The sequence below is a fragment of the Nelusetta ayraudi genome, unplaced genomic scaffold (assembly GCF_046127955.1).
Source record: "Nelusetta ayraudi isolate G7.1 ecotype Tasmania unplaced genomic scaffold, CSIRO-AGI_Nayr_v1 ptg000135l, whole genome shotgun sequence".
Lineage (NCBI taxonomy): Eukaryota > Metazoa > Chordata > Actinopteri > Tetraodontiformes > Monacanthidae > Nelusetta > Nelusetta ayraudi.
Window position 1 is genome coordinate 22310041 of NW_027466185.1, and position 23015 is coordinate 22333055.

Sequence of the window (23015 nt, forward strand, 5' to 3'; positions counted from 1 at the left end):
TTTCTTTCTCCATCTTGTGAGAAAAAAAAAAAAAAATAGAATTGAAATTACCGCTCTGGGTCGGTTAGGACGGTGCTAAGTCTACCCCCTTGAGATACACTTGTTGAGTTTACTTCAAGGACCCTTGAACTGAAGTGATAGCCACCCCTGGGACGATCAAGGACTGGAAGTCGGAGGAGGGGTTCAAAGTCAGCAGCACTTAAAACATACAGTCAGATATGAGAGCCGCTGGATGAGGCAAGAAGAGCCGCGTGCTATTGCGGAGCCGACCGCTTCAGTGGTGTGGGGCTAAAAGGGATCATCAGTCTCCGTGCCGTTGGCCGATCTCATTTGTCCTCGCCGACGTGATGAGTCGGCACCTCAGAAGAAAAGGGGCCCGTCCCGCTCAGCAGCGCTTCCCTCCGCCGCCGCTGCTCGTCACGTCGGTGAATAACCGCGACCTCACACGCCGCCATGTCTTGCAAGCGCCGACGACTCTTACTTCCATTTGCCCCCCCCCCCTCCCCCTCACCCAAAATTCCTGCCTGTAATCGGATCTTATTTCTCTCTATCAGGTTTCTCCTCCTCCAGCCAATTTGGGGCTAATCTGATGGAAGAGGGCGGTGCTGCACGTCGCCTCCTGCCCGAGCCTCCGAGATCATTTATCACGCACTTAGTGGGAGAAACAAAGATGTATTCAGGAGCCAGTATGAGAAAAGGTACGACTCGCTTTTCCTTCTTCCACCTTTTCTTATTAGATTTTGGATAATTTAGCCCCACTCACTAACACAATGACGACAGCATCAAAGCTAGCGATCTACGTGGTTAAAGAAAATAGTTGGTAACTTTGCCCGTAAACATAGTTGCCAATGAGGGAAACAAACTCGGAAAACTAAAACAGTTTGCAGCTCGTCCGTTTTTTTCCCCCAACAAGTTTTTTCCGACTTTATAGAGATTTGTGTTGTTTCGAGAGTTTCCCGCCTGCTAATTCAAACCAGAAACTTTCCCAAATGTGACGCGGATATTTCCTGCCGCACGACCTGTTCCTTTGTTCCAAAACAATAAAATTCCTTACAATCAAGGAAATTCTTGAGGATGGGAACACCTGCGCGTTCTCCACATTGTTCTCCGTCTCCATTTATTCCGACGCGTGCATTTGTTCCGTCCCCGAAGGGCACTGTTTTTCCACAGATGGCATCATTACTCTCTTTCACGCCGGTGACAACATAAAGAAGAAGCTTGCAGCGGTTTGATGCGGTCGCAAGAGGTGCGGTGCAGAAAACATACGTACACTCGTCTCAATTTAACGTGTGTAGGAGATAAGAGGGCTGCAAAAGCGTTCGCAGCCCTCTTTGGAGAAACACCCGGTGCCGCCTTGTCGGAGAAACACAGACTATAGCCGGCAACGCAGGGAAGCAGAGGGGAACACTTTTGTTTCTCCTCAAGTGACTTTGGGATTTCAGGTTTGAGCTCATTTTCTCTGGTGGTAATTAAACGCAACGATCCAACAAACAAGGGCCCTCGCTGTGCCTTCAAGTTCTTGCTGACAAGTTTGTGAGTGTGAAAGTGGACTTGGCCCGCATGACTTGAGTGCAAATGCGAATAGCGAATTTCATTTTGCCGCGCGTGTGTGTGTGTATGTGTGTATGTGTATGAATATTGTGTGCAACGAGCAAATTTGCCAGAAAGCAAACTGAACACTAACAATGACCAGTTGGTGGCGCAGTTTCTCAACATTGATGATGACCGTTTTGACTTTGGCTTTAACGGCAACATAGTGAAGTCAACTGCATTGTTGGCGCATCGTTGTATGCAAATGAGGTCTGGCTTATGTTTTTTTTTTTATGCAGCACATTGGATTTAGCGAACGCGGAGAACGCTCCTGGAGGAGGCCTTGGAAATACTGCAGCTCTGCCTGCCGTATTTTAATGTGGCCTTGTTTGTGAATACGTTGACGCTGAAGGACAACTTCAAAAAGATGCGAGTCAGTGAAGCAAAAGAAAAAAAAAATGAAGAAGAAAATTCAGCTTTGGGGAAAGTACATTTCTTCAGATAAATGTAATATCTTTGATGGGTTTTTTTTTTTTTTTTTTACTGGGTTGTTTTGAGCGTTCCCACTCGCAGTCCCGGTCCCCTTATCTACCTCTGCTGTGGCTTTCCTGCTGATTTCCCCCACAATGCATTAGCGCAAGCCCCGGAGAACAGGTGTAAACTTGTGGCGATAAATATGAGGTTAGCGAGTGCACAACAGCTAATGATAGCAACAGAGGGAGAGGGGAGAGCGAGAGAGAGAAAGAGAGCGAGAGAGAGAGAGAAAGAGAGAGAGAGAGAGAGAGGGAGAGAGAGAGAGAGCGAGAGAGGGAGAGCGAGAGAGGGAGAGAAAGAGAGCGAGAGAGAGAGAGAGAGGGAGAGAGAGAGAGCGAGAGAGAGAGAGAGAGAGCGAGTCTGCAGGTGAGAAAGAGGAATATTCTTCCCTCGCTCAATAAACATGTCTGGTTGCTGCATGGCAACAAGACACACTGTCCATTATCAGCCAGTGTGGTTACTTTCATTACCTGACAATGATGATGATCACAGTTTTAAAATGCACGTAAATGCCTTCATCTGATTAGAAACCGGCAGAACTGGAGTTCTGAAAATTGGGGAACGGGAACCAGATTGCTTGATCTTACGCCGATTACTCCTGCCGAAGAGGAGTGCGTTCTGTGTATCGAGGAGTGTCGAACTCCAACAACTCCAGGAGTTTAATACTCTTAGGTTTGTGGACGGAAGAAGGACCAGGAATGGCGACTTATTCAAAACACGTTGTCTGTCTGGCAAAAGGTCGGCGGGAAGTGTTACAATTCCCACTGGTTGAAATGAGAGTCCAACGCCACCTAATGTCGCCGGGGCAGACCTACCTAAGTCAATGATCTGATTGTCTCCTCGCCATGCAGACTTGGATCCGATCATTGACACTGGCGGTTATCTGATTAGGCTGCGCATGTAAACGCAGTGGGTTAAGAAATTAGTACCGGGCCTCTCTTCAGTTCCCAATGCATGATTATCCAAGATCACAAAAGGCTTAAAAATGTTTTTTTTTCACCCATCAAGTAGCATAAATCAATGTTTTCATGTGGGAGATGGCTTTGTACTATGAAACAGTTCTCAGTGTCAAGACCAGAGATATTTATCGTTTGACAGTCCAATTACTTTGGGATCAAAGGAGACTTTCTCTCCTCACCCCTTTGGAATTGGCTCCCAACTGTTCTGTTTGTCAGTGATTTGGGTTGGTTCTACTAGAATCAGAGACTCACTGTACATTGCCTCGTCACTGTTTGACCACTTGGCCAATAAAAGGGCTTTGACACAAATGTTGCTGACACACTCCTCGATTCGTCCAATGATCCGTTACGAAGACGGTAGAAAGAAGTGGGAGAAGTGGGGTTTAACCCTTTTACCTGCCAACCCGCTGGACTAATCACTGAGCAGGCGTCTGTACACATAACCTTTATTGGCAAAATATTACCAAAAACGATCAATTCCCCAACTAACAGCAAACAAAATATCTTCTCAAACTAACCTCACCCAGCGACAGCCCATCGTCCAAAGGTATTCCGTCCTGATTGGACATTGGAAAACAGATGTTTCAGTCCTTCATCGTCCTCGAAAAGAACATCCGTACTATGTATTCTTGTGCTCTTTTCGTGACGTCAATGACCCCCTTTGGACTCTGGAGCATTCCACGTGTAATTACCAGCTGAGTTGGCTACAAGGCCCATGGGGTCCCAGCAGGAACGCACCTACCACCGTTGCACCGCGTTGCCCTTGAGCTCGGTACATGAACCATGGCGCTTGCATCACGTCGGCCGTGTGTAAATGGATAAAATGTCGGTGTCAGAGTGTGCAGGTCCCAGTGGGTACCGGTAGGGCATCTGCAGGCCAGCAGGAAGCCATAGCATGAATATTAATCACTGGATGTTGGGTACATCTGTGGAGGGATCACGTTTGAGTATCATCAAGGGAGGGTCTGCTATGTACACATCGACACAGCTGTTCACGGGTGAAAATAGTCAGAGACTCCTCCACAGGATCATATCACAGCAGAAGTCAATCATTACTGGCAATATGATTAGTGTTGCTTCATTCATCTCTCTCCTCCACTTATAAAAATTAGATGTTGGAATACATTTTTGGCAGACTGTATTTGGTGCCAAAAAGAATGAAAAACAAACATTAATTAATCAATAAAATGAGTTTTGAAGCATGCAACACATTTTCAAATTTTTGAGCAACAACAGCAGCAGGATCATCAGATTTGAAACATGAAATATGAGCACAGAATAATAAAGCCTTTTTGCCATATTACTATAAACTTGTAAAAACATTTTTAATCATCTACTTGGTAAATCTAAATCAGACTTTCACCACTGAGAGCGCTAAGCGCTCCAGTTCCAGCAGCTGAATCTGATATTTACAAAGGGCGCCATATCCCAGAATGTACTCCAATGAGATTGCCACTTAGAGTACTGCTTGTGTGAGTGTGTCGCTGCATTTGTGTTAACATTATATAACACAACACGCGTCAACAGAGGTGTGCTAACATTTCCAGCGGTGCATAATGCAGCACTTGGCAACAGCGTCAAAGCTCCCAGTTGCGCACTCTGCAGCACCGACTCGTGGGTTTAGGAGGCATCAGCCAACATGGGCAACGCAGAGGGAGGTTAATGTGATGCAGACGGCAAAGCTGCACAAACACTAGCAAGCGCCGGCCGGCCAGCTGTCTGATGCACACAGCCCACTGTGGAGTGAGCAGCTCCACAAGCAGAGAGAGACTCAATTTGGTGCTTGTCATCAGACATCTGACACAGTTGAGATGTGAAATGTTTTGTATTCTGATTGATGAAAAGCCGTGGTGATGGGAGCGCCTCGTCAAATCTCGAAAAGCAACCGCAACTGAATTAAAATTGCCAATTTTCCTTCATTTTGAAGAGGCGCCTCAATGGGGGTTCCAACACAGGCGTGGATCCCATTGATCCACGCCTCTGTTGGAAAATATTTGCAAAGTTTTAAATTAGGGATGAAAAAGGGCAAAAACCTGACACGGTAGTATTTGCAATTGAAAAGGAGCAATGATTAAATAATTGGTGATGAAAAACTTTTACTCGTTGTCTCTATTTTCTTTGTATTTTGAGATTTCTCATGACAAACTCTTTCCTGAGTTTCATTGATTTCATTGTAAAAATGATTCTCACATTGTTTATGTCCATTTTAGAAATTCAACTTGGTGAATGAATTTAGCATCTAAATGGAGACATGTACAAGGGAGGAGCATACAGAAGAAGCTGTCGACGATGCGAGTTGCTGTGATTACATTTGATTGGTAGTGGGCGGGACTCTTTTACCAAAAGAGGAGCATGAACACGATTCCTTGTGGATGAAACTGTTTAGCTTAGCCGGTTTTGGCAAGAGTTTAGCTAAACAATGCAGTGCACAGCAACTCGGTACAGAACGGTGACGAGAAGCCCAGAGCAAGCAGAAGCTAATTTGATTAGTCAGCTAGCGTGTGACAGACAGATGGTTCACCAAGCGATCTTCCAACTTCTGGCCCTTTCTTCCAAACGCCCTCTATGGCCTCTACTCCGTATCCGAGATAAATGTACGACAATTCAAGGAAGTGTTCCATCTGGCGTACCACGTGATTGGCTTACGGGAGCAAAAGTGACCTTGGTGCCCGAGAGTGCTTGGTCACAATGTGAGGTGACATTTTTTTTTATTATTATTCTAAACTGAGGCTCTCAGCGAGGGAACAGGTGCACAAAACGATGACTAATTCCCCCAACACAAATAAACGTGTCACCTGTTTTCACCGCCTACTTGACGCTGAGTAATGGCACAGTGAGAGACATCTGCCGCCTTATTGGAAGATGGTGTTGGTCTTCAAAACCCATTGCAGCCCATCCTGTTGCGATCTTACAAAAAGTATAAATATAAAAAGTAGCGGAGGGCAAGCACAGACTTCTTTAAACCCCTTAAAGGTGAAGTGTGTATTATTTGGAGATTTTAAGAGGAAACAGTGACATCAAGTTGTGACATTTTAAATTGCAGCACTCTTACACCCCCTCCCTCTCCCAAGCTTGCCAGTGAACTACGATGGCCTTCAGACACAAACCTGGATACCCTGTCCACCTTCCTCATTGTTTTTTGTTTTTTTTTTTGAGGACACAAGCATTCTAAATACAAAACGCGCTGCCAGGCAGACTGGATTCTCCGCACCAGGCTTCCTTGGAAAGATGCCGACAGCTAACTGAGATCAAGACCTTTGTTCTATGTATATTCATATGCATATTCCGTTCAATGGGTAGGAAAACCAAATGACTTTAATTGTACTGCGAGTATACATTTTTATTGTTTTTACAGGCAGTACATTAAGCGTTTGCCAATGTAAAAAGCATAAATCAAGCCAATTTTACAGACTGGACCTTTAAGCCTTGTGCGAAAACTTGAATCTGAACAATTAAAAATTGGATATTGGCCGGTGGGTCTTGAGGTGTCAGTGATCTCTCTTTATTTCCACTGCCTTCAGCAGCCAAGAGACGCAATGTTGTCCCCGACTGTGTTCATCGACTTGGCGGGGATTGTTATTGCAGGAGAATGTCAGGTATAAGCCCTTGCAGGCATACACAGTGCCTGCTACAGGCACAAATAGTGTACCAACTGTTTGCCAAGCGGGGAGAGGAGGAGGAGGAGGGAGAGGCTTTGAAGAGGGAAAGCAACATGGTGACAAAAGAGTCAAACAGACGAGTGGATTGAAGCAAGAGAGGAAGGAAGGACCCAGAGACACGATTGGAGGGTTAAAAGAAAGTGCGGATCAAACGAGGTATTAATGGACCGACGCGAAGTGGGAGGCGTACAAAGCACCGGGACAAGAGAGGAGACTTGGAATAGCATTTGTAAAATCATCTTGGCTGACGTGAGTGGTGCCAGATGATTGGGGTAAGATTTAAAAAAAAAAAAAAAAAATGAGCGTGCACAATCCAAGTGTTGCTCCAGCAGAACGTAGGTTAAAAAAAAAGAACAAAAAAACACTGAATCATTTACAAGCGCGATTTGACCCAGGTCTGGAGGGGAGCTCACAATATCAAATAGACGGGTGAGACTCAGGTATGCTGGATGCGAGGCATTGCTCTAATGAGGGGCTATTACATATCCTCCTGTTCACAACCGTGGTATTTACGTTTCTGCCTGAGAGTCCATAGAAGGCCGACTGGAGACTGGAGAGGGTGCAGAAATGCCAAACTCAAAAATCAAATCATGGATAATAATCTTGGAGTGAGAATCAAGTGATCGTTTGCAGAGTAATACGGGCGCTGCAAAGCAACTGTTTAGTTTGACAAAATTGATCACTTTGCGCTGTGGAACAAGTCTAAACACAATCTGCACGCATCCACTGTTGTAACCTGGCTTGAACAATGTTGTTGGAACGTTTGAGCGGGTCTCACGTGTCCGTCTGGTTAGGATTCCATGAGTAAACAGTGAATGCAACGCTTGGACAAACCTTCTGTTTATCACATTAAAGTGTCCAATTAGTTTTGTTTGTGCTAATTTAGCCAGACCGCTGACACCATTGGCTCCTTATTGGCGCAAGTGGTCCCGTGAGCTGCACGTTTGTGGGGGCCAGCCCCTGTACTCTGTGTGCAGTGTTGAACTAAACTGCCACCAAACAGAGTCAGAGGGTACAGCACCAAAACATTGCCACCCGATAAAAACCCTTCAGTGCAGTCTTTTGATCTGCCTTCGAGATAAGACCGCCATCCAGTCCTAATCTCTTTAGCAGAAGCTAGACGGTCACAGTCTCTTCCTGTATTTGGACTTTGTCTTCCTCTGGGGGCTTTCATGAGCAGCTAGCAGCAGTTGCTAGTTGCTTCATGGTTTCCAAAGATCTTAAAATTGGGTGAAAAAAATAACGAACCCGCTGAAATTATTGTGAGGGACAAACTCTGTGAGTCCGGTGCAGCTCCAGTGCTTCTTGTTTGGGCACAGGTTTCATCCAGTGTTGCATGCATATTTTTCCCTAAGGCAAATTATTCTTGCACTTCAGGGATGAGAATATGTCAATTCATTACATCCCTGCGCAAAAGGTGCTACAATATCCAATTAAAAAAATTAATGCACAAATACGAGGCACATCCATTTGCGCGTTGAGCACTTGTGATTTAATTTGAAAATGCATAAACAAGCCCTTCTAATTTAAATGCTGTAAGGTGTTGTAGTATTGTGAATGACGGAGTAATTTGCATTAATGATTACTTGGAACCTGAAATGCTAAAACATTTTTTTTTTTGTTCTTGACGTGCATTCACAAACAAATCCATGTGCGAGCGTTGATATGGTAAACAGTCTGAGCACTCCAAAACAATGCCGTGTGTGTGTGTGTGTGTGTGTGTGAGAGAGAGTGCGTGAGTGACTGGGAGTGTGAAAGGCGGCAAGCTAATAACACATGCTCGACTGATTCTTTAAATGAATCATCTGTCTCTGTGAAAAGGCCACTAGGCACTTAGAGTCTTCTCAGCCTTCTGCTGGCGAACAAGGATCCAGAGACGACCGTTTGTCAAAGCCGTCGTCATCAACCACCGAGGCTTCACTCGTTACTACCTTAGCAGGAGATAACGAGTTTATCTTCATGAACCGGCGGTTGCACGCATCCAGCCTTGCGCCTCATTACCCAGGGCTCACATGACCACAGGTAAAGATCGAAAGGTAAACGGATCAGTTACGCCCGGCATTACCACAGTCACTTCCTCCAAGACCTGGAGATACCAGAACTCCTTGGTTTAAAGTAGCAGTTCCCCTCAGCAGGGCAACCCACAGACTTCCAGGAGAGAGTGGAAGTGCTGATCCAAGTTGTGAACCTCTCCAGGGGCCACAAATCCAACAAAACCACATCATTTGCAAAATGCCGGGAGGTATTCCAAGGCGGATACACTTGTGGCCTTGGCTGCACCTCTCTATAATAGCCCAGAACGGGATCAGAGACAGAGGGCGAAGTCCAAAACCCACCAAGTGTGACGGGTGTCTGGTACATATGTAGGCCACACTCCAAACTGGACCAGGACCGGGATAAAACGCTCACTACGGTTCCAGAATTTAACATTGGCAGTCACGACTGAAAACACGTCCCAATGGGGTTTTGGCAAGACGGTCGTGCAAAGATTTCCCTTTAAATCTCAGCGATCCCACTCAGATACGGTGGGTTGACGGGCAATTTGAGCGGCACGGTTCCTTTCTTCCGCGCACCCTTGTTCCGTTCACGACTGCGCATCTGTGATTGACGGCTGAATGCGGGAATGACTCACAGGAGGCGGGAGAGCAGGCGCTACGTGCGATCTCACCACACAAAAAAAAGGGAACAAAGGGAGCTCAGACGTAGATGGAAGGGCGGAGGACGAGGGAGACGTGGAGATCCTTTGTATTAATCTTCGGCCGACGCACTTCGGTGCGGCGTCCCGGTGCTCCGAGAGCGACGGCGCCCGCTTGGGAAAACTGCGGACACATTTGCTCTTTAATCAGCGCGTGGCATTCTTCCCGCGCAAAGTTATTTCTGCCGTTCCAGTCGAGAAAGGCCAGTATTTAAAAACTGGCAGCGTGTCGGGCCAACGCTCTGTTTTTCAGGCTATTATTCCCAGCCGGGGTAATCCAAAATTTGCATTGAAATGCTTCCTTCTGACTGTGCCTGAGCGCCTTGTCCTGCGCTGGAGTATGTAAATGCACGTTGACCGCGGCCCGCGCAGCACAAGAATTCGAAGGGGGGAGTGAAAGAGGGGAAGAAACAGAAGAGAAAACAGATGATTTGTGTTTACGCTGGGGGAAGTGAAATCTTGTTACTTCCTTCAGAGCGATTTCAGGTCTCTTCTTTTCACACATGAAACAAACAAACAAAAACAAAACTTCTCTTCAGTGTCATCAGTCGGCATCTTCCGCATCCCATCGTGAAAAAAAAAAATGTTCACACTTCTGATCCTTCGCAGCTTTGTTATCCACACCCCACCGGTTCCGTGGCTGTCAACTTATTTCCTCTCTCTTTACATCTTTTTTTCCTCCGCCAACACCCTCCTCCCTTCTCCGGGGTCGGCGGTGTGTTTAAGATAAGTGGCTGGCGGGTAATTACTGTCACCGTCTGGAGATCTTAATCACGGTAAAGGAGGCGATGCGTTCACCTGATGAGCTCCGGAGATTTGTCGCCGGCGTGCTCCAGGAAATCCGCATGCACACAAATATGAGGTTTTTTTTTTTTTTTTTTTCTTTACTTCCCCCTTCCCCCACGCGAGCACGTGTGCCGATGTGGCCTTTGCTCCGACCTGCAATTAGCGGAGCCGCCACTTCAGGCAATTGCGCGAGCGCCGCGGGTAAGCCGAGGTGTTTACGTCAGCGCCGACGGTGGAGCTGATGGGGGCTCTTGTTCGGGTTTTTACTCGCGGCGCGTTATCGTGTGTAAACAAGTGAGCGAGCGGGGAAGGGGCGAGCGAGGAGGAGCCGGGAGGAGGGAGGGGGGAAGGGGGCGCTGAAAGCAGAAATGTTCGGTTTTCCACCGCGGCTCAGCAGGAATAATAATAATAATAAAAAAACGGCAAAGGGGGTGGTGGTGGTGGTGGGGGGGGGGGGGGGGGGGACGGACGAGCGAGGCGAGTAAGCAACTTCTTGTCGGCGCAGCCGTGCGGAAAAACAACAAACTGCGGATTATTGTGTGTTCAGCTGCACGTCGCAGGGACGCAGGCTGTTTTCTGCCTGGTTGGTGAGCAATGGCCCAGTCAAGAAACTTGATTGTTTCCCTCCAACCCCCAAGAAAGTGGCTGAACATCCACTTGTGTAATTATAGAAACCCTCAATTAATGACTTTTGCCTCGATGCACTCAAGAGTGAAAAAAAAAAAAACTTTGCGAGAGTCATCCTTCTCCTGTTGGAGCTGTAACCTCACTGCCATCACAAATACAATCCATCGCAGAGTGTAAGGTGTTTACCACCAGAAATAAAACCTAGTTAAAGACGAAACAAAATTTTACTCGTCTCTAAATAGTGAATAAACTGTTTGAGAGTGAGTGAATATCCATCACACGGACGCAATATCAGATGATTAAATTGTAAGGTGAGGTCTTTCCAAATGATGTATATTTTAATTGATGTTTATTGCAGGCAAGTGAATGTTTGAGGTCACATGAATACAGCTTTGGAGTTACAAGTTATTGGATGGTGTAGTATGGTCTTTACAATCAATGTATATTTTGTATCAGACAGTATCAGCAATGTTGAAAAACCCAACCGGGGACTGGGGTTGAGAATTAGCACTCGCTATAAACTGCATCACATCGCCTGGAAGTCTGTAACTATGTTAGAATACATTGTCCCTGTCAAAAAATAAATAAATAAATAAACTAAGCAACATTATTTCAGATGATACTTGACAGTTCTGCGCTGGCTTAACCCTGTTATGTTTGTAATTTTCAACATTGTGAAAAAAATATGTTGTATGCAATGTTTTTCCAGAAATGCTCTCCAACATATGAGTCTCCAACCTGTCAAGTTTCCCCTTTACTTGATTTGCCCACTCCACTTTTTGGAATATGTGCACTGAAATACGCTTCTGGAAATGAGCCAACAATAATGTTGAGCCCCCCAGGTTAGAGAAAACACTGCCTTCTTGAGCTCAGTGGGAGGCGGTCAAAATGAATGAGAAAAAAAAAATAAATAAAGATCTGAAAACTAGAGTATGTCCCGCAATACACTAGTTTTCAGATCTCATAAACAAAAACTTAACAGAATTACATAACAGCAAGATGGAAGAAGCCTGGATGGCCCGCTGACTGCACGAACACCTGCAGTGTTCAGTATTCAATCTCTCTTCCTCCCTCCAAGAGTGAGGGCTTGTGGGCCAGTCGCCAGCTTCTTTTGGCTGATTTTTCATGATTCAGCAGGTAACAGCATATTAAAGGCCTGTCACGTTTATGGAGAAAAAAAAAAAAAAAAAAAAAAAAAAAAAGAAGGCTTCACGGATGAGCAGACGCTGCAGCGTCGACATGAATTAGTCAGCGTTCCTCTGCCTCGTTTCTTGACGGTATCAATTCAGGCACAGAAACAAACAATGAATAATTTAAAATTGTAAAAAAAAATAAAAAAAAAGAGGGAGAGAGAGAGAGAGAGAGAGAGAGACAGAGAGAGAGAAATCCTAAAAGCCATCAGACCCATTTTTAACCTCTGGCCCGCTGAGACGCAGCACCACTTCTGTCGCTGCGAGAGGCCCTGGCCGTGTTGAGATCGGCCCACTGACCTCGGAGAGGGTGGGGGGGGGGGAGAGCCCGAGCGCGCTCGTTCCCGGCGAGGCGGTGAGCTGATGCCGGGTGTCAGCGGAATGAGACGCTAAAAATGAGGTGCCACAATGATTAACGACCCTAAAAACCTGGCCAGGCACCCCCCTTGCCCCTCCCCCCCCCTCCGCCCCGCACCTCGATGGAGTGACAATATGGACCAAGTCGAGCAAGAAACAAAACAAAAGCTGCGTCCCGTAAATGGACTCACACACCTCTGCGTTGCGAAGTCTGAGTGTCGAGAGCGGACGGGGGAACCGGTGCGGACACAGTTGTAGTAGGATTGTTCTGCCGAGAGCCGGTGAGCGCTCGTTACCGGGCCACCCCGGCGCAAGAGGCCCCACAGGTGGGGAGAAACGTGGTGGCTGCCAAATAAAATGCTGTGGCAGTGGGTTTGCGTTGGAGAAGAAGAGGAAGAAGTTGAGGAATGGCATGGAAACCACACAAAGTCACGATGATTTCCTGCCATGCGCATTAAAGGTTTAAATAAAGTACGCTCATCGTTGGTAACGGGCCACTACCGGTGACATATGTCACTATTTCTTTTGAAGGGGCGTCCCATTTCTAAGTCACAAAACGCTTCTCAAACCGGGGGCTGAGCTTGAGGGTTAAGATAGGAATGAGTCTCCGTCCAATCAGAGCCCATATGCAACATGTTTTAAAGCCGAATTAACTCATGGGGGAAAATTCAACAAATCAAACTTTTAGATCAAAGTGTGTCCGATTCAACTTCACACTCCTAGGTGTGAGTGCACTGAAGGGCATTTAATATTTTATCATTTCAGTTTTAAGAGTTAAAATCAACGCTGCAATCTGATGCAACTCAGAGACTTCCTGTGGGCGCCAAGGCGTCTGAAATGTGCGTCCGTGCCCCCTTTTTTTTTCTCCCCATCTCTCTCTCCCCCTCCTTCCCTCTATCCAGTTTTCATCAGCCGCTGTGCTGTCAGGCGCGGCTGTATGGCCCGGAACCATTCCATCAGTCCCAGGCCGGAGAGAGTGTGTGTCTGCAGTGCGACGGATGGCCGCCGCTCCTGCTCCCGGGAGCCGCTTCGCCCTTAATTGGAGCGCCGCTGGAACAGGAGCCTGGAACGGCGGCGGCGCTATCGCCTGCATCTCGCCTCCCCTCGGCAGAAATGGAATTTAGAGCCGGCGGAGCCGACCGGCTGCAGCCGACCGGCTGCAGCGACCGGCGCGCTTTTAATAGAAAACAAATAAACAAAAAAAAAAAAGAAATACACTCAGCCGCGCGAGCGTGCAAACTCGGGGCGGCGGCGGCGGCTGTGTGATGGAGTGCTGGTGGCTCTCCATCAGGCAAGAAATTGGTCTGCGGTGCGCCGACCTGCAGAGGCGAGGCTCACTGCAGCGTTCCGAACGGGACAAATTGGGAGAGGAGGATGGCGGGAGAGTGAGAGATGAGAATGAGAGGAGTGAATCTGAACAAATTTCAATTAAAAATATGCAAAGCGTGTGTTCATGATGAGGTTTAGTAAATACGTTGAGGATTCTCTGAGCATTCGTCAAAGGTGTCCGTGTGTGTGTGTGTGTGTGTGTGTGTTTGTGTATTTTCAGCACTGTCAATGTGCGACAACACCTCCGGACTAGGTCTGCCACTAAGTCATGCACCCATGCAACTAGTGTTATTTCATGTTAATAGAGGTTTTCATATGTGTTGTTTGCCACCAGCTGGATGATTGTAGTGCAAAGGATGGCAGTTTCAACTTAACAACTTTGGGTGCCTTGGAAAGTGTTATAAAAGCGAGCCGTTATATTCATGTCAGTGTTATTAATGTGCAACACAAAGCAAAAATTGTAACCGTTACACCTGTTAGTCCTATAATAAAGCTCCTATAGAAAAAATGCATAGTGTATGTAATACTTGTTCCTGCCCAAGTATTCTGATTGGACAAGAGACCTCCCATTACTGCTGACAATAGAATCGTACAGAAACCTCCAACTCACAGCTGATACAATCACAAATTCACGCCAATTTAAAAAATGTGATAATTTGTTGCTTGTTCCTTTTCTTCGTGACTTGACTGTGTGGACTATTTTTGTTTGTGGAATGGCAGTGTCCGTTCCAGGGAAAAGGACAAAAAAAAAGCAACAACTAAACAATGTTGCACTCCAGGAATAAACATCTGCAGCGCTGATCTGGCGCCATTAAAAAGCTTTGCGTCGTTTGTCAAGACAAAAACCTCTTCGCCAACTGTTGTTGGAATGCGGTTTTCTTTTCTTTTTTTTTTTTTTTTTGGGCAGCGGCCAGACCTGGCACCCCCTGCTGATTTGTGGCGCCCATTGATCCCACAACGCCCAAACGCAACACGGCGAAGGGCTGGAGTAATGACTTATTAAAAAGCCTCTGAGCCTCCGGGGGGGAGGGGCGAGGGGCAATGGTGGTGGTGGTTGAGGTGGGTGGTGGTGGTGGTGGTGGGGGGGTGCTCCCCTTCCTCCAACGGCTCCTTGATCTGAGCCGCTCCTGCAGCCAAGGTCACATGGTACCGTAGCCGTAGTATTTCATCAGCCCCCGTGAATTAAAGATCACACCCTTCGCTGATGTACACCCACCCCCACCCCCCCACCCCCACCACCATTAACACCAGCATAATGAGCGGCCAGGACGCTGTGCGCCACGAATGTAAAGTCCCCGGCGCCAGATCTCGTTTCGGGCCTTTTTTTTTTTTGTTTTTTTGCGCTCGTCAGCAACTCTGGCAGCGGTTTGTAGCCGTAGGGTGCAGTGCGGAGGTGCGGTGGTGGGGGTGGGGGGCGGCGGAGCGAGCGGGGCTATTTGTATTCTCTCTAATCCCTCTGTAGTGTGCCGCAGAGGGTAATGGGGGTTAACAGGACTCTCACTTTTAACGCGCGGCGAGCGTCCAGCGCTGGGGAGGGATCTCTGTGGGAGAGAGCTGCCTCTCCAGGTGCGAGCGCCTCCATCGACCTGCCCCGCCTCTCCGCTGGGGGAGGGGGGAGGGGGGGATTTAGAGCAGGCTCTAATGCTCTTCCATTCACACACACACACACACACACACACCTGTTATCAGATCCTTTGCCTCTTCTCCTACCACCCGCCCCTTCCTGCTCCAAATACCTTCAGCTGCTCCAGCCTTTGAGAATATGAGCGTACTCAAAGGTCTGGTGTGTAAAATTTGGCTTGATTTATGGTTTTTACATTGGTAATAAAATAATAACTTATGTATATATGTTAATAAAAGCGTACACTCGCACACAATAAAGGTAATTTGTTTTTTCCTACCCATTGAATTGTTCTTATTTATATATAAGAATATAAGGGCCTTGCTCCCAGTTAGCTGCCATCTTGCACAGCCACATTTCTAAGGAAGCCCGGTGTGGACAATCTAGTCTGCCTGGCAGCGCATTTCGTATTTAGGGTGACTACTCGTGTCCTCAAATTAACCAACGAAGAAGAAGGTATCCATGTTTGTGTGCGTAGGCCACCACAGTTCACTCGGGAGAGTGAGCGGCTGCAATCCAACCACGCGATACCGCGGTTTCTTCTCAAAATCTCTCTTCTTCTGGGAGACGCAGAGGTAAATAAAAAAAAACGTCAGAATGGAGAGAGGAATTTGAGTCAGTAACGTCAAGAATAGCTGTTGAATTTTTGGGTGCCTTGGAAAGTGTTATAAAAGCGAGCCGTTATATTCATGTCAGTGTTATTAATGTGCAACACAAAGCAAAAATTGTAACCGTTACACCTGTTAGTCCTATAATAAAGCTCCTATAGAAAAAATGCATAGTGTATGTAATACTTGTTCCTGCCCAAGTATTCTGATTGGACAAGAGACCTCCCATTACTGCTGACAATAGAATCGTACAGAAACCTCCAACTCACAGCTGATACAATCACAAATTCACGCCAATTTAAAAAATGTGATAATTTGTTGCTTGTTCCTTTTCTTCGTGACTTGACTGTGTGGACTATTTTTGTTTGTGGAATGGCAGTGTCCGTTCCAGGGAAAAGGACAAAAAAAAAGCAACAACTAAACAATGTTGCACTCCAGGAATAAACATCTGCAGCGCTGATCTGGCGCCATTAAAAAGCTTTGCGTCGTTTGTCAAGACAAAAACCTCTTCGCCAACTGTTGTTGGAATGCGGTTTTCTTTTCTTTTTTTTTTTTTTTTTGGGCAGCGGCCAGACCTGGCACCCCCTGCTGATTTGTGGCGCCCATTGATCCCACAACGCCCAAACGCAACACGGCGAAGGGCTGGAGTAATGACTTATTAAAAAGCCTCTGAGCCTCCGGGGGGGAGGGGCGAGGGGCAATGGTGGTGGTGGTTGAGGTGGGTGGTGGTGGTGGTGGTGGGGGGGTGCTCCCCTTCCTCCAACGGCTCCTTGATCTGAGCCGCTCCTGCAGCCAAGGTCACATGGTACCGTAGCCGTAGTATTTCATCAGCCCCCGTGAATTAAAGATCACACCCTTCGCTGATGTACACCCACCCCCACCCCCCCACCCCCACCACCATTAACACCAGCATAATGAGCGGCCAGGACGCTGTGCGCCACGAATGTAAAGTCCCCGGCGCCAGATCTCGTTTCGGGCCTTTTTTTTTTTTGTTTTTTTGCGCTCGTCAGCAACTCTGGCAGCGGTTTGTAGCCGTAGGGTGCAGTGCGGAGGTGCGGTGGTGGGGGTGGGGGGCGGCGGAGCGAGCGGGGCTATTTGTATTCTCTCTAATCCCTCTGTAGTGTGCCGCAGAGGGTAATGGGGGTTAACAGGACTCTCACTTTTAACGCGCGGCGAGCGTCCAGCGCTGGGGAGGGATCTCTGTGGGAGAGAGCTGCCTCTCCAGGTGCGAGCGCCTCCATCGACCTGCCCCGCCTCTCCGCTGGGGGAGGGGGGAGGGGGGGATTTAGAGCAGGCTCTAATGCTCTTCCATTCACACACACACACACACACACACACCTGTTATCAGATCCTTTGCCTCTTCTCCTACCACCCGCCCCTTCCTGCTCCAAATACCTTCAGCTGCTCCAGCCTTTGAGAATATGAGCGTACTCAAAGGTCTGGTGTGTAAAATTTGGCTTGATTTATGGTTTTTACATTGGTAATAAAATAATAACTTATGTATATATGTTAATAAAAGCGTACACTCGCACACAATAAAGGTAATTTGTTTTTTCCTACCCATTGAATTGTTCTTATTTATATATAAGAATATAAGGGCCTTGCTCCCAGTTAGCTGCCATCTTGCACAGCCACATTTCTAAGGAAGCCCGGTGTGGACAATCTAGTCTGCCTGGCAGCGCATTTCGTATTTAGGGTGACTACTCGTGTCCTCAAATTAACCAACGAAGAAGAAGGTATCCATGTTTGTGTGCGTAGGCCACCACAGTTCACTCGGGAGAGTGAGCGGCTGCAATCCAACCACGCGATACCGCGGTTTCTTCTCAAAATCTCTCTTCTTCTGGGAGACGCAGAGGTAAATAAAAAAAAACGTCAGAATGGAGAGAGGAATTTGAGTCAGTAACGTCAAGAATAGCTGTTGAATTTTTCTTGGTGAATCCCAGGTCTGCTCCTCCGTCCAGATCCCCTCCTGTTAGCGCCAACGGCATTTCCCCCACTTGCTCCGGAAGCACCCGGAAAGACACACTGGGCTCAAGTCAGGTGTGATGAAAGTTCACAAAGTCTGAGTTCATTCCGAAGGAAAACTTTTTCGATAAAACATGTTGTGAATGAGCTCTGATTCGAAGGGTTAGACGAAGACTAAGGGTGAATTCCAATTCCTCCCTTAACCCTCAATCTCAACCCTCAATCTCAAAAATGCGCACTCCCGCGAGGTGCAAGTGCTATCCCAATTCTCAGAACGTCAAGTTGAGGGACGAGTTTAAGGGCTGTATCGCCCTCAATATTGAGATTCTCCGGCACCACCCTTGGCAGTAAGGGCTACCCAGAAGGCATTGCGTATTTTCGTCAAGACATCTTCGAAAAAGATGGCGATGTAAAAGCGAGCTACAAATGGAAGTATTTTCTTAGTTAATAAAGATATAAATATTACGAAACCATTTTATTGTCTTAGTTTAAGAGTTTTTTATGGATTATTGACATCGTTGTTGCGTAACATTTTTTATTTTTTTTTACTTTACGAGGTTTGTCAACCGGACCGGCGGTCCCGGCTTCACGTTACTTGTGTACCTCGTTGTGAAACGACGGAGGACTCTTCCTTTTTCGTCATCTTTTTCTTCTTCTTCTCCTTCGTTGTCGTCGTCTTCTTGACAGACTGGACGTAGCTTTGGCGTAAGGCCGCCCCCCGCAGTCTGAAGACGTAACTGCACTTAAGGGGTGTCCCATTTCTAAGCCCTTACACTTACTTTTGAGGGCCAAAGATTGACGGCCAAAGATTGAGGGCCAAAGATTGAGGGTTAAGGGCGAGGGTTGAGATTGAGGAGTTAAGGGAGGAATTGGAATTGGCCCTTTAAACCACCTCAAACGAGTGTGCTCACAAATTCTATGCTATTGTGAACGGCTGAACATCCAGTGGCCGTGTGCAATGTTTTATTGTTTAATTCCAGTCTGGTTGTGGTCATGCTGGTAATTCTAATGTTTTTTTTTCCCGCTGCCTTAACTGTGGCGTACCTCATGGCTCCTTCTTAAGCTCCGCCCATTTTTCCTATTTGTTTGCGACCCTTGGGTTCCACTCTTAAGAAAAATTGCTTCTCCTCCTGTTCACGTCCTCATGAGTTATGACTTCTGAGAGAGACGTCATAACAAGTCGGAGTCACAGTCCAGGCTGACGGATGGACGAGGCGACAAAATGATGGACTTGTACACCGCAGGCTGCCGTCGTTATTTACCTCGGCCATCAACCAATCAAAAAAAAAAACATAATTGAACTTTAACCGTTTTCGACACAAAGATTAAATGTTCTTTTTCTGTTGCTGAAACCAAAAGCTCATCTTGTTTCTTCAGCAAGGGAGCCTCCACTGCCTTCCTTTCAACCTAACTCTCTAATTGATGAAAGAGGTTTTCAAATTTAACTTATTTATACATTCACCAGCGCTGCACTCCCACTGACGTCATGAATTCACTCAGGTCGGCAGCAAAAAAAAAAAAAGAGAGAGAAAAAGATGCATTTTTGCACAGCTTTTGATGCCATCAAATGTCAGGAAATAGTTGGAAGGTCTTCTCCCAACTGGCCTTATTGATTAAACCTTACAGCGACAAGTAAAGCAATTAATAATGTAAATGCAGGATGCATTTTCGTGAAAGCCCGCAGAGTCTACTTGGTAAATTATTGATCCTAAATGTACAGAACATTGGCGCCCCAAATACACACATTGCTGTTACATTTGCACATTCCATTTAGTGGTGGCTGCGGCGGCAGGGTTGGCATTACAAATTCATCGAGCGAGAGAGGATTTGTCCCGAGGCTGCCGCGCTGCCGCCAGGAAAGTGAAAACTATCTCTCGGATAAGAGGAAGTCCCACTGCCATCGCCTCTTTATCTTTCCTTTCTGCATTAGTTTAACCAACAGTGAGATCGTCTCTTCAGAATGTAACCGCCACTTTAAAGGTTCAGTGTGTAAAATTTGGCTTGTGCCGAAAGTGTCGCTGCGATCTTGCACCATCATATTTCTAAGGAAGCCCGGTGTGGACAAAGCGCTTTGTATTTGTGGTGATTGCTCGCATCCGTCTTCAAATGAACCATCGAAGAAGACAGTGGACAAGGTATCCAGGTTTGGGTGCGCAGGCCACCGTAGCTCACTGGCAAGCTCAGGAGTGGGAGGGAGAGTGAAAGACGCTGCAATCTGAAATGTAAACCACATGATGTCGCCGTTCCTTCTTCAAAATCTTCTAATATTTCACACTTAATCTTTCAGGGGAGAGTTGAGCACTTCGGCAAATTCACCCATTGCCATAATCCCTCCGGTGACATGAGCAGGAACGCTCCCTTCAATTATCAGCGCCTGTTGTTTTGAGTTCCAGGGGGGCCAAGACGCTAGTTGCTCAGCTGACAAACTAGAGGCGAACATTGCAGGACTCCTCTCCCTTAAAACCCATCAAAATACACAATCCCCAAAAACACTTTGGTGGACAAGTCATGAACAGCAAATGCGAAAGCAACACAGTCAGTTGTTTGCTTTCGCTTTCCTCATATTTAGCCTGTGCACTCAGCCGGTAAATGTTGGCGCAATAAAACAGGGTTCAAAACAGGAAAGAAAATGTTGCACGAGTAAAAGGAGCAATTAATGTTTAATAATCAACTGGTTCCCGACGTAATGCATGAAAACACCAGCTGACACGTGTCCAAAAATGCAAAACAAAAAGTGGTTTCTATTAAAACCTCAGACGAGATCAAAACACAGGGAGAGTGAGGGAAAAAAAAACACCCTCAACTCCCCTCGTTAAGTTTCTCTTTTGCGCTTCCTGCCTCCGCAAGCGCTGACACCGCCTTAAATTGTGCAGGTAGTATCCCCAGCGCTTCACGAGCCTGATACATCATCTTCACTGCCCTCTTTTATGTGCATTCTGCTAAAAAAAAGAAAAAAAAGAAGCCTTGAGGCGCACAAAACTACTTCACAGGCGCTGAAAGTTCGGCTGTAAGAAGGGAAAAAAAAACCTTGCATATCCAACTTCAACTTTTTAGTTCTTCTAATTGACGTGAGAATCGATTTTTTTTTTGCAAAGTGCACAGTTTTGACGGAGAGCAGCACGGTCCCGTTTTTCGCACGAATGGCTCCAACATGACTTGTTGGCCTGAAATGACTCATTTGGCCTTATAAAAGCGTCACTGTCGCTCATTCTTTACCTTCAAGAAATGATGATGACGACTGAGGCTGAATTATTGTTATTTCATTTTTTTTTTTTTACACATCTCAAATATTCTAGCAAAAATACTTGCAGCCATAAAGGTTGCTGTGAGGGAACAAAACCTCTTGAAATAATTGTCCTCCGCTGTTGCATCAACACCACCATTTTGCACTTGCTCTTGGTGTGCGGCGAGAACAGTTTTTACCTGAACACGTGCAAAATGTGGGATTGTGGGCAAAATAAGAAATGGCATATGAGGAGATTTTGAAGAAGAGACAGCAACATCAAGTGGTGACGTTTGCAGCATCTTTCCCTCTCGCCCTCATAGGCTTGACAGCGAATATATACAACATATATATGTGCATAGTGTATAAAGTGTAGGAAAACTAAATGATTTTTATTGTACTGCGATTAGACACTTTCATGTATTTGTGGGCAGTATATTAAGCTTTATCAATATAAAAATCATAAATCAAGCCCAATACACCGATTACAATTACACAATGGACCTTTAAGAGAGATTTGTGATAGATTGTGAGTCCTAATGCGATGTATCACAAACACAAGGCGGTCCAAAGACCTTTTGTCCACCTCTGTAGACCTGCTGGTTCAGTCATTTACCTCATCCAGTCAGGTCTCGGGCCCGCAGAAGGTCACTAATGAGCCTTTCTGCAGGCTCTGCTCTCCGCTCACGTTTTCACGCTGCCTCTCTGGAGAGTCGCCATATTCCTTGTGTTTGCCCACTCTGCCCGGCCTCTCCTTCCTCCAAGTCTGCGGTCAGGCCATATTTGGCCCTTTCATATAAAAGTCGGATTCCGAAGGGAAAGTGGGGGGCGGGGGAGGGGGGAAGGGCGAAAGGACAGAGAGGGAGCAATGGGGATCGGCGCTCAATATCTCTGTCAGATAGCGTCGTAATTGTGTGGAGCTACAGTGGCGAGAGCGCCACGGCCCCGGCTTTGGATATTGCCTGCTTAGATTTCCCCCGAGCCTGCTGCTGCTGGGTGAGGAGTCTCTCCAGGTGTCTCCCCCTCTATCTCTCCGCTGTCTGTCCCCCTCCTGTCTCTCTGCCTCACCTTCAGCAGGAAAATAAACAGGCGCTGCTTCCCGTGGATTTTTTTTCTTATTTCTTTTTGCAACACGAAGAAGGATGTGCATTCCGAACCCGACAGAAAGGAGCCGAGATTTACGCCGCTGGATTCGAGGGAGACATTTTGATGTGCTACTTGATTGTGCACCAAGGAAAAAAGGAAACAGTGTTAAATTGGATGTTAGCAGAGTGGAATATCATTGGTATTTGGAAATGAAATGAAATATGTCAGTGGATCTTTGCCAACATGTCTGTAGCCTAAGTAGACAGATCAGCTATTCAATGCTGCTGTCTTCATGCATTGGAAAAATAAGAAAAGAATACGACAATGGCAAGTAACCTTGAACATTTAGCCGAAGAGTTTGCGTCCCAGGCAGCGGCCCGAGCGATGTGTGCAGCGCTTCGCAATGTTTCTACTCTCAGTTTGGTCCCGTCTTGGATATTACATGAACAAACTCATCAAAAAATTCAACCCAGTGAATGAAACCAATCAGCCAGTCAGACGGCAACATCTCAGGGGTCAGAGGTCACAATGGGCAGACTGGTTGGAGACCAAAGAAATCCAACAGGGTCTAAAACAGCATGTGAGACAGCATCGCTGAACGCCTGCAACCTTGATGAGGTACCTAAGAAAGTGGTCGGTCAGTGCAGATGCTCTTCGTCGATTGTCTTAAAATGTGCTGAATGCCTTGTGATGCCCTCAAGCCCTCTGCGAGAAGAAGAAAACCCTCCTGAAGACTATGTGTGTGCGTAACAAGGTCTCTCTCATTGGACAAATCAACAGAATGTCCCAGCAAGACAAGTGAGCGGAGGTTGGACTGGCGACTGCGGCAGCACATCAACCCCAAAA

General features: G+C 46.7%; 1 protein-coding gene across 2 annotated transcripts in view; it reads right to left on the reverse strand.

The window, feature by feature from the left end:
• samd12 (sterile alpha motif domain containing 12) overlaps nt 1-23015 on the reverse strand; it is a 105949-nt gene that overhangs the window by 13178 nt on the left and 69756 nt on the right. The window contains exon 5 of one of the 2 annotated variants that reach the window (XM_076012047.1): nt 3710-3949. The exons of the other annotated variant lie outside the window; for it this stretch is intronic. Within the exon in view, the coding sequence (XP_075868162.1) occupies nt 3930-3949 (20 nt within the window). The 3' untranslated portion in view covers nt 3710-3929. Of the gene's footprint in view, nt 1-3709; nt 3950-23015 lie in introns of those variants that run through there. 2 annotated transcript variants of the gene reach the window in all.